Genomic DNA, 11,065 nt, shown 5'->3' on the forward strand with positions numbered 1-11,065 from the left:
AGGTCGTGAGTTTGATTCCTGGTACCAAAAAAAAAAAAAAAAAAAAAAAAAAGTTATGGTCATTGTCCTCAAGGGGATTACAGCATTATTAAGGTAGAGAGATAGAGAAGTCAGACAAATGAAACCTCACTGGGATACTATGAGTTAATGCTATGAGAAATATGTAAGCAAATGATAGTTCTTACATAAATGAAAGAATTAAAGCAAGGCTAATCTCTAGCCCTGACTCTAGAAGAGACTACAACTTAGTGAATGTATATACATATATATATATTTTTTTAAAGTAAATCTTAAGCTGAGTGTAGTGGTACACATCTTTAATTCCAGCTATTTACATGGCTAAAGCAAGAAGATCACTATTTTGAGGCCACACTGGCAACTTTGTGAGACTTGCCTCAAAATAAAAGCCGTGTGTGTGTGTGTGTGTGTGTGTGTGTGTGAGAGAGAGAGAGAGAGAGAGAGAGAGAGAGAGAGAGAGAGAAAGAGAGAGAGAGAGAGAGAGATTTTTAAACGGCTGAGGGTGCAGCTCAGCTGCTCTGCTCAGACTTGCTGAGGACCAGACACCACTTTGCAGTAGTATGGGCTATATGTCTCTCTCATTCAGAGCCAACTCTTTGAGGTTTGTGATTGATTTAGAGTGTCTGAAAATCAGTACTTAATCTTTCAGAAAACGTAAGAAGGAAAGCATTCTAAATTGTATATGTGAAGAGAACAGGGATGACTTTCAATGTAATAGCATACACCTCTAAGCCTAGAACACTTCTCTGCTATTCCTTTCATTTTTTTCTCATTCTCTAATCAAATCCATACAACAAAGGTGTACTCACCTCAAACTATGTGTCAGAAATCTGCTGGACACTGAGGATACTAAGCCCATCCTCAAAAGAATTCGCTATTTAGTGGTAGGCATACACACATGAACAGATAATGGTGTTGGGTTCAATAATAAAAATATTCATAGACCTGAAAGAAGGCATGGAGAAGATACAGATGCCCAATACAATGTAGAAATCTGGAGAAGAATTTCTAGAAGAGGAAATATTTATCTAAATCTCAAAGGATGAATGAGTCTAATCAAGAAAAGAAAGAAGAGCAAAGGCAATTATGACACTGGTAGATGTCACAACAAAGACAAGGAGGAGGAATACTATTTGTGAGTACAAAACTGCAAAAAGTTCAAAATTACTAGAAAATGAAGTCTGTGGATAGAAATGATTAAAAGGAGGCCAGGGAAGAAAGCAGGGTCAAATCACAGGAGGGCCATGAATTTACCTATAGGATATAGGAAGCCACTGAAAAACTTTAAACAAAGGAGTAAAAGAGACAAATTTTTATGTTAAATAGTGTATTTAACTTCAGTGAAAATAATGAGGTCTGCAGAAGTTCTAGGTAAAAGCTTATAAGACCTTGAAATAGGCATCCGTTAGGTATCACCAGTTTAGACAATATGAGAAGAGCTGAATAGTAAGACAAAATAAAGAATTCAGTACTGGATCAAAAGACCTTTAATCACCCAGAAGGAAATGTGCAGCAAGCAATGAACACATGTCTGAAGATCAAGGTCAACTTCTGGGCTGAAGGTAAAGATATGGGAACTGATGGAATTCAGGAGGGAATTAACATCTTGAGAAGAGATGAAATAGGGAGAATGTAAAATGAAGAATAAGAAGAAGGAGGAGAAGTATTCAGGAAATGGGTCCATGAGGAACCTTTCATGAGGCAGGTGAATGGATCTCAAGAGGACAGGCATAACAAGTATGCGGTGTTCAGAAGTGAAGAGACTTCCAAAGGGAAAATAAATAGTGTCAAACAAATCATGAAGGTATACACTGATAGTTTCCTCTAGATTTAGCAAATCAGTTTCCTAGAAAAAACAATTCAGTATTACAGAAGCAGCAGAAGCCAATGTCAGTGAAGAAGGACAAAGATGGAAAAAGGAAGTAGAGATGTAAAGAACTCTCATTCTCTTTTAGAAGAGTGATGCAGAAGCTAAAGACCATGGCTGGGGATAAAGCTCTGTGATATACCACTTCTATGCATGCATAAGGCTGTGGGTCAACTCCCAGAAGTGCCGATGAAATAAAGTGACAACAACAACGACAAAAAGGTAAAAAACAGTTTTTAACTTGATTCTTTATGTACAAAGATGGAGCAATCAGGGGAAAAAGCAAGTAGTAGAAAATGAGAGTACGAACAGAAAAAAAAAAAGAAGGAATGAAAAAAATACAGCAAGATCATGAAGAAGCCAGGTAAGGATGGATCTTTAAAAAAAAAAAAAAAAGACAGTACCCTCATCCTCTGAGAACTCAGTAAGGAAAATTAATGTTAGAGAAAGGCAAGACCAACAGCATCCCAAACATGGGCACTGGCACTAGTATCACAGCCTCTTCTACATCCGGTGTAAGTTCAGGGAGAGGATAATCCACAGTACATAGCAAAGCGATTATTTGAGAGCAATGGAAAATGAGTCTGCAAAGATCAGCTGGAGCCAGTTTGTAAATAAGCATAATGAGCAATGTGTGTTAGAGAACAAGGTTAAGGAAATGAACATCGTAAGATTTATGAATGCTTTTGTTTTATTTATCAGTGTTTTGAAAGCAATGTGAAAAATGGGTTGGATAAGGGAAAGAATTCAGAAATCACCTTTAAAGGCATCCTGTATATTTTTCTCCTTCATTTCCTTCTTAACCATTCTTCCTTAGTTATAAGAGAAACCAAAGTAGAACTATCTTAGAGTTTATGTACTTTATTAACAAAACTAAGATATATGTTAACCTTTCCCTAACTACTAAATATATTTAAGTTAAATGAGTAATATTTCTTTAAGAAATGAATTTTATATATATATATATATATATATATATATATATATATACATATATTTGTCTTTTTCCTTTTTTATCGGTACCGGGGATCGAACTCACGACTGCCTGCTTCCAAGGCAGGCGCTGCAAGCAGGCAGTTGTGAGTTCGATCTCCGGTACCGATAAAAACGAAAAAAAAAAAAAAAAGAAATGAATTATATTTTATTTTTAAGAACACTGAAGAAAACTTTAATTATATTCTCTTTGAGCCAGTAGCTCTCAAATAAAGAAAAAAATTACATAAATTTAAAACTTCCTATACTGAAATGATCAATCTCTTAAAAAAAATTACAAATCAAGATTTTCTATCCCTGAAGTGTATAAAATAAACAATCACATGCACAACAACAAAATTTGGAACACTCAAAAAGATGAGCCAAAATAGGCAGAGTATGTGCCATTAAAAACAATAAGGATGTAATGATAAGCAGTATGTCTCAATCTTTACAAAGTGCTTCCTTAGGATCTTTAACTCTCAGAAGAGTGTTTTGAGATGTAAGTATTACCACTTCCATTTTATACATAAGAAAATTAATTTTTGTCTGTCTTTGTAGACCCTAGAATAGCATTTAGCATATAGCAGATTCCCAATAAAATTTGTCAAAATGGGGACTAGGGAAGGCTGTGAGGATTATGTAACTCTGATAAGGTCAAATGGTAATGGTGGGGGCCTGATTTCCAGCCCAGATCTTTTGACTCTCAATACAATCTGCACATAGTTTCATAATACTAAATTAGATGAAGAAATTATACGGTAACTGAATATAATCTTAATCTACTTTACAGCTTTCAGTAAACCGGTTAAAATTTCAGAAATTCCTGCCGTCAAGAGACAGACACCAAAGCTAGTAAACTTCCACTGATTCTTAGTCATATGGTATGGGCATTGTAGCAGTGCAAGGACCTGTGTGTATTTACTTATTTTGGTCTGTCATACATCACTTGTCCTATCCTAAGTCATCTCTTTATGCTTATAGAAGTAGTGTCTGAAAAACAAGAAAGGCTTCTAATTCATCCTCTCCTCGCTATAATAGTTCTGGTTCCCAGTTGCAGCCACATGGGAAGCCAAAATAAAGGATGACATTATGCCACTCAGCAAGCATGCAGAAGGTCTCTCTCACAAGATTAGAGGTGTACACCTAATGGATACGCCATGACACACACAACACACACACACACACACACACACACACACACACCCCACAGTGAAGTCCTTCATCCTGAGGCCACTGCAATTAACCATACTCTCACTCCACGCAGTAGACACAATCCTGAAAACATGTGTATCAAGTTTTTGCAAATTAAATTTCAAAAGCAGTGGGATGCTTACTATTTGAATAAATTATGTGGCAAGTATTTTTTTCAAGAGAAACAATCTTTCTGAGAAAGTAATTGTCACCTAATTCTGCTGGGAATTTTGGCACATTATTGCAGATAATCTAGGGTCAGGTCTGGATACTTAAGTTTAACAGCTAGCTACTCTGAGGCAAGTGACTACCTTTGAGTCTGTGTATCTATGAAATGGATATCCTATGTACTGCTCAGAACCATTGTGAAGATAAAATGAAACAAAGATATGAACAGCTGTGTACAGCATAGGACACGTGACAGGAACTGAGAAATAAATGTCACTTGACAGTTTAGTATATGTATATAAAAGGTCTTAGGCCTACCAAGGAAAGAGGAATTCAACTAAAAATCCCCAATTTCCAGCCTAGATGAGTAAAAATACAAGCAGATATTACAGAATTCACCTTTTCTTAGGATACTACATAGTAGCAATACTTGTTAGAAGGATCCACTGAATGGAAAGGACTCAAAGGTGAGCTTCTCATTCAGAGAAATGTTTAGTTATTTGTTTGTTTGTTTGTTTGGTCTCTTTCATTTTTTATCGGTACCAGGGATCGAACTCACGACTGCCTGCTTGCAAGGCAGGCGCTTATGCCGCTGAGCTAAATGCCCAGCCCCTTAGTTATTTGTTGATACATAATTCTTCCAAAGATGTCTAGGCATTATCCAAGAAAAAAATTACCAAGCTAAAGTTTTTGAAAGAAAATAGCACAAAAAACAACAGTAGAAATAGTGTAGGGTTGGAAAAGATCTCAGAGAATGCCTGTATCAAGACTCTCATTAGACAAATTTTAGGAATCACATTCCAAAGATGCAAAATGGCATACTCACTTTTCTAGAATATTTCTAACCATAACATCTTCATTTCCCAGAATAACCTATCTCTCTGTGCCTGTAACACCTGGATAACTGATTACCATACTACATTCAAATCTGGTTTAAATGCCTATCCCCTCCCCACCCATGGTAAGATTCCAGCTTGTGCTCAACTCATCCTTATAATCCCAGATTTGTGTTAGGTACTCAAGTGCACTGAACCACATCTCATTTACAATTGTTCTGCAGATTTGAGGGGAAGGTATGAATTTGTGGGAAGCTTCCTAGTTAGGTAACCCAGATGTCCTTCCAGCTATAATATCCCAGAATTTCAAAGTACAGACTACTTTTGCTATGACTAATGAAACTCTATGGAATAAATATGTTTTATGTGTTTGAAATAAGACACATAGATAAAATATTTAGCAGAGAGAAACCCCAAACCCCATTTGAGCTTTTCCAAGTTCCAATCCAAATATTTTCCTAGTAGTCCTAATGAACTACTGTATTTTGAATATCCCTGTTCTTAATAAAATACCTAAAGGCTGACCAGAAAAAGAATAAAAATAGAAACAGATGCTACATACATCATGTTGTAATCTAGTCTCTTCGTTGTTTCCTTTTCTGTCACTGTATTGTCTTTATGCTTTCTGCTGGCCAGACTCAGTCAAACCTATCTCTTTTGTCTCAAATTTCTTCCAGGCTCAGTTTTAGTCTCACTTCTTCTATGAAACCTTTCAGTCCTGCTCTAGCCCACATCCATCTCTCCTCTAAGTTGTAATAATAGTAAATTGCTACTGTAAGCATTAAGTGAGATTTCTAAGGATCTTATAGTAACAATGGACATACAGTAATTGCTAAATAAATGATAAGTAGTTGTTGTTGCTGTGCTTTTAACACTAACCATATATCCATCAGTTCAGTGTGTCCCATAGTTAATGAGATTATGAATCACGTGGACAGTTCACTGAAATGAAAGTTCCAAACTCAGTAGACATGAAATGAGGCCTAAGACTGATTAGTTTGAAAAGTTCCTGGTTGATGCCAGTGCTGCTATATGTGGAATACAGGGGGTATTTTTAAATAAGGGTTTCAAAAAAATTATTTATAATATCTACCCCCAATGCAAAGTAAGCTCTCAGAAGGCAAAGACTATTTCTTGTTTTTCTTAGAAAACAAGACACGAACATGCTCAGTAAATTTTGCAGTCTCTAGATAATCAAGTGTCTGTGTTGTAATGACTTTCAAGTCAAACACTAAAATCTACCAAGATGAAATGCTTACTTGGTCACTGGGTTCAGAATCACTGGAATGGGAGAAAGGCAAATCTGAGAGAAAACCTACTTCTTATCAGTCACGGTACAATACAAGAAGAAACAGCAACAATATATTATGGGCACTTGTTCCTTGTTTAAGTGTAAAAATCATTAAAGGGCAATCTTAACTGCAATTCAGATTTAGATATGAACTTTAAAAAGCAGACATGAAATATAAAATTATAAAAATAACATATAAGGAGTTTGATTTTATCTTTTTAGTGGCACACATATATTTTTCAATGATTATTTAGTTTCAAAGTTAAGCTACAGACCTTAGGCAACTAATGAAAATACTTCAAGCATGAAAAAGAGAAACCTAGCCAGTGCTGAGATGTCCAAATTACACTGCCCACAATTACCCTGACAGACATTCAAAGAAATCTGCTGTGTATTAAGGACGCGCTGAGAGGCTTCCTATTATAAATCTTTTAAATCTCCAACAACTTAAATGCTTGTTAAAACCTTCTTTAGCATTCTATAATTCAGATGGGACCAATATTCTTAAATTCTACTGGGATACTACATTCTTCAAGAACCAGGAAAATTACTTTGGGCATATATGGCACCTGATTACTGAATACTACCTAGATAGCTTAGACTGTAGCACAAAGTTACTAAAATCAGCCATAAATTACTGTACTCATCACAGACACCTATTCCTCAATTCATACAGCCCTTTTAATAAAAATACTTATCAAGATTTGACTTCGTTGTTTTCAACAAATTTAGAAGGTGCGCATTACAAAGAGACAAACTGCAATTCTGGGAATTGCTGTTAAGCACAAATCAGAAGCACCAAACTGCCATCAAGCATCAGACTCAAACTGTGCTTATGAGTTTTAATAAATCAATGTTATTACTTCAGAAAAAATCAGAAAGCAGTTGGGAGTCAGCCCACAAGAAAGTGGCATCTATTACTTCCATCAGAAATCTAATCTCCAGGGCAAAGCAAATTCTCTGGTTTATGCCAAGCTCTCTCTCTCTCTACAAAATACTACTACCCAAAGAGAGCTTCACATCTCAATCTGCTGAGGCACATCTAACTACACACAGATCTGCAGCAAACTCAGAACACTCATACAAATAATTATCTATCTATCTGTAGGGATCCCAGTAGCAATTAGACTCAAACAAATAGCCTCAGTGGGATGAAAGACCAGGCAAGGCCCACAAAGGTGAGATTTTGATCAGAAGAATAAAATACCAATGTCATTTTCATTTCTGCCCCTTTTTCTGGCCTTTCGTTCAGACTCATCTTATGTAAAGCTTTCTCCAAAAACTCCGGCTCTCACTAATTACTAAAACACTAGTCCCAACCAATAATGCTACATTCCTTTTTGTCAACTGTTTCATGAATCTATTTCATCTTCCACATTTGAGCGTGAGTTCCCCAAATGCGCCCCCAGCCACTGCTGGGCAACAGTGGAGTCAAACCAGTCTGAATTCAAATCCTGATTCCACTATTTGCTGACTGTATCACTGTGAATACATCCCTTTTCTATGCCTCAGTTGGTCATGAGATAATCATGGGTTATCACACTGAAAGTACCTGCTCCACAGTTTGGAATATAAAGGATGATCAATAAAGCTTAGCTACCTTCCCTTCTCCCTTAATAAGCACTTGTTGATTTTAATTAGTTGGAACAACTTGAGAGGGGTGGCACCGGCACCACAGAATTCTCCCACACTTTTCTCATGAACCCTCTTGTACATGGCAAAGGTCTTTTCTACTCTACAGACTTGAAGAGGAAAAAGCCAAGCACATAAGTCACTCAGATGACTTTCTGGAATGGTCACATTAGCAGGATGTCATCCTCACATCTTCATCTCTTCTACCAGCCCACCCCAGCACTCCCTCCCTCGGTCTCCACTGTCAGAGTCAAACGGAGCAAGACCAACCTCTGTTTGGTCTCACTTTCGGGTCCCTCCCTGTTGGGGGAACGCTCAAGGCTAGGGTCTGCCCTCAAACTCTGTGTAAAAGAAACCCATTCAACCAACCTTGCAAATCCTTCCTCGTATCCCTAAAGCAATAGCACCCCAGTTCCTAACCTCTTCTTTCCTTCAAGCCTTCATCAGTCAATTCTACCATCCCGCTATTACATCCCAGCTTCCTACTACATCCAGCAGAACCCCTTAAGTTTTTGCAGCCTTTGCCATTCTCAGTTGATAAAATACAACACATCCCCTTTAAAAAAAATAAAATTGAAGTTTCCATTCGACCGCATTAAGGTGGGTCATTTTAAGCCCCTATTTTGTCTAGTCCTCATCTCTCAGCTGTGAGAAGCCACCATCACTTCCACCAGCAATACACATACAAGAAAAACAAAAATCCCACACATCCCATCTTTGGGGCACAGAATATGGACATGGTCATTTCCTTCTCCCCCAACGAAGGGAAATGGCCAGGGACTCGTGGGTCGCCACGTCGGGGATGCGCCGCGGTCCCTTGTGGCCGCACCTGACACTCCTGGCTCAAGAGTCCAGGTGAAAAACTAAAAACAAATCACCGCCGCCCTCTCCCCCAAGCACAGGTGTGCCTCGCAGGTCCCCCGGCCCTTGCCGCGCCCGCGTCCGGGCCGCACGGGGCACCCACCAGTCGGCGTGCGGCGCGTCCACCACCAGCAGCACCTTGGCCCTGCGCGCGGGCGCAGGCGCGGGCGCGTCCACCAGCCCCGCCGAGGCGGCCGTCTGCTTCACGGCCTGGGACAGCGAGCTGAAGAAGCCGCCGCCGCCCGCGGGCGCCGGGGCCGGGCCGGGCTGCGCGGCAGGCGGCGCGGGCTGCGCGGGCTGGCGACGCTCGGGGCCTGACGGGCCGGCGGGGGGCGCGCCCGGGGCGGGCGGCGCGACGGGCGGCGGCGCGGGCTGCGGCTCGGGCCGCTGCAGGTCGGTCATGTAGCCGTTGGGCAGGTTGGCGATGAAGCTGCTGTCCGACAGCCGGCGCCGCAGGAAGTTCATCATCTGGCCGGGGGCCGGGGCCGCGGGGCTTCGGGGGTACTGTGGGAGACTGAGGGAGCCGCTGAGGGAGCCGCCGAGGGAGCCGCTGAGAGGGCTGCTGAGGGAAGCCGAGCGCTCAGCTCCCACGCCGCGCGCCAGCCCAGCAGACAGCCGCGGCGCACGGGGCGGGGCCTGCCGGCGCGGGGGCGGGGCCACAGCTGGCTCCGCCCTGCGCCGCAGAGCCAGCGCCGCCCGGGCACCTGCTCGCTGCTCTGCTCAGGTGGCCTGGTGGGGAGGGCAGGCCTCCAGCCACCTGCGCGTCACGCGCGACGGTGCGGGGAAGGCATGGGAGCCGGTCCTCCCCACCTTTTTGTCTGAACGAAAGAGACCCGTCCCAGCAGAGACGGAGGAGTAGGAAGTCCATCCCTGCGTATCTCCCCTGAAAGGGAGAGAGGGATCAGCCTCCGCCCTGGAGGGAGGAAAAGGGACGTGTGCACACACATGGACACACTTACACACACAACGACGCACACGGACAGACACAGAAAACATGCATGTACAAGTTACACACTCACACTCAACTCCTTTTCCAAAGCTAGGAGGTGCCACCTCTCCATCTCTAGGTGAGGGAGAAAGGACTAGTGCGCCCTCAATGATGAGTGCGCAGCTCTGTGGTGGGGTTCGAAAAGCTACCCCCTGGGGCTGGGGATTTAGCTCAGCGGCATAAGCGCCTGCCTTGCAAGCAGGCAGTCGCGAGTTCGATCCCCGGTACCGATAAAAAAGAAAAAGACAAACAAAAAAAAAAGAAAGAAAGAAAAGCTACCCCCGCCCGCTGAGAGAGAGGGCCTTCTCTGTGTGGGGGGAAGGGAGAGGCACAGATGTCTGCACCCGGTCTGGGGAGGAGTGTGTGTATGTCCACGGCCCCCCAGCACGCCTTTCCTAACTCCTCACTGAGCCCTGCAAGGCTGGTGATTCCTCTGGCGGACCACTCAAGAGGGCTGCCTACCGGACCTACCTCCACAGCTTGCTCTCTGGGCATGCACTCCCTGCCCCCAGCCCCGCCCCCAGGCTGTACCATCCTCTTTCTGTTCGTTTTTTTTCCCAGTCCGTTCCTCAGTCAGGTCTGCATTGACCTCCATGGAGACTTTTCTGAGTTCCATCTGTTCACATGCACTATAAATCGTTTGTGATTCTTGATCCTCAAATAAACTTGATTCCTAGGTCGCAGTGCAGCAGAACCCAGGAACCTATTTTGGAGGCAGGCCACTGAGAGGGTATATGACCTTGGACAAATTACTCTCTAAGCCTCAGCTAAAACAAGGGAGTAAATTACACTTTTTAAAGTTAGAGTAGGGCTGGGGATTTAGCTCAGCGGCATAAGCACCTGCCTTGCACGCAGGCGGTCATGAGTTCGATCCCCCGATACCGGAAAAAAGAAAAAGAAAAAAAAATTAAAGTTAGAGTAAATGAGATCATGTGTGTGAAACATCTGGCACACCGTACTGGTATATTTTCCAGCAACAGTACCTAAATTCTTACTGTGATTGGATTGGTTCTCAGTAAGTCTTCAAGGGGCTGAATGAAATCAGCAAGTGGTTTGTCACTCACATTGGCAGGTGCTTCCTGTTTCCTACACCCCTGCTACACTCCATTGGGAGCTTGGAGATACACAATCGGCTGGCTCCCAGCCAGGATTTCAGAGAGGTGTACAGTCCATTGAAATAATGGTCTCTCCCTTGCTACAGTGGCCCAAGGTCCATGGAGGGAACCTGAAAGACTAAT

General features: G+C 42.1%; 1 protein-coding gene across 1 annotated transcript in view; it reads right to left on the minus strand.

Moving 5' to 3' along the window:
* Positions 1 to 9,474, minus strand: part of Syn2 (synapsin II) — a 189,876-nt gene extending 180,402 nt beyond the window's left edge. The window contains exon 1 of the mRNA XM_063237989.1: positions 8,943 to 9,474. Within this exon, the coding sequence (XP_063094059.1) occupies positions 8,943 to 9,307 (365 nt within the window). The 5' untranslated portion in view covers positions 9,308 to 9,474. The remainder of the gene's footprint in view (positions 1 to 8,942) is intronic.
* Positions 9,475 to 11,065: the final 1,591 nt, after the last annotated feature.

Source organism: Cavia porcellus, unplaced genomic scaffold (genome assembly GCF_034190915.1).
Source record: "Cavia porcellus strain 051 isolate PalLab524CR breed Dunkin Hartley unplaced genomic scaffold, mCavPor4.1 scaffold_27, whole genome shotgun sequence".
In the NCBI taxonomy this organism is placed as follows: Eukaryota; Metazoa; Chordata; class Mammalia; order Rodentia; family Caviidae; genus Cavia; species Cavia porcellus.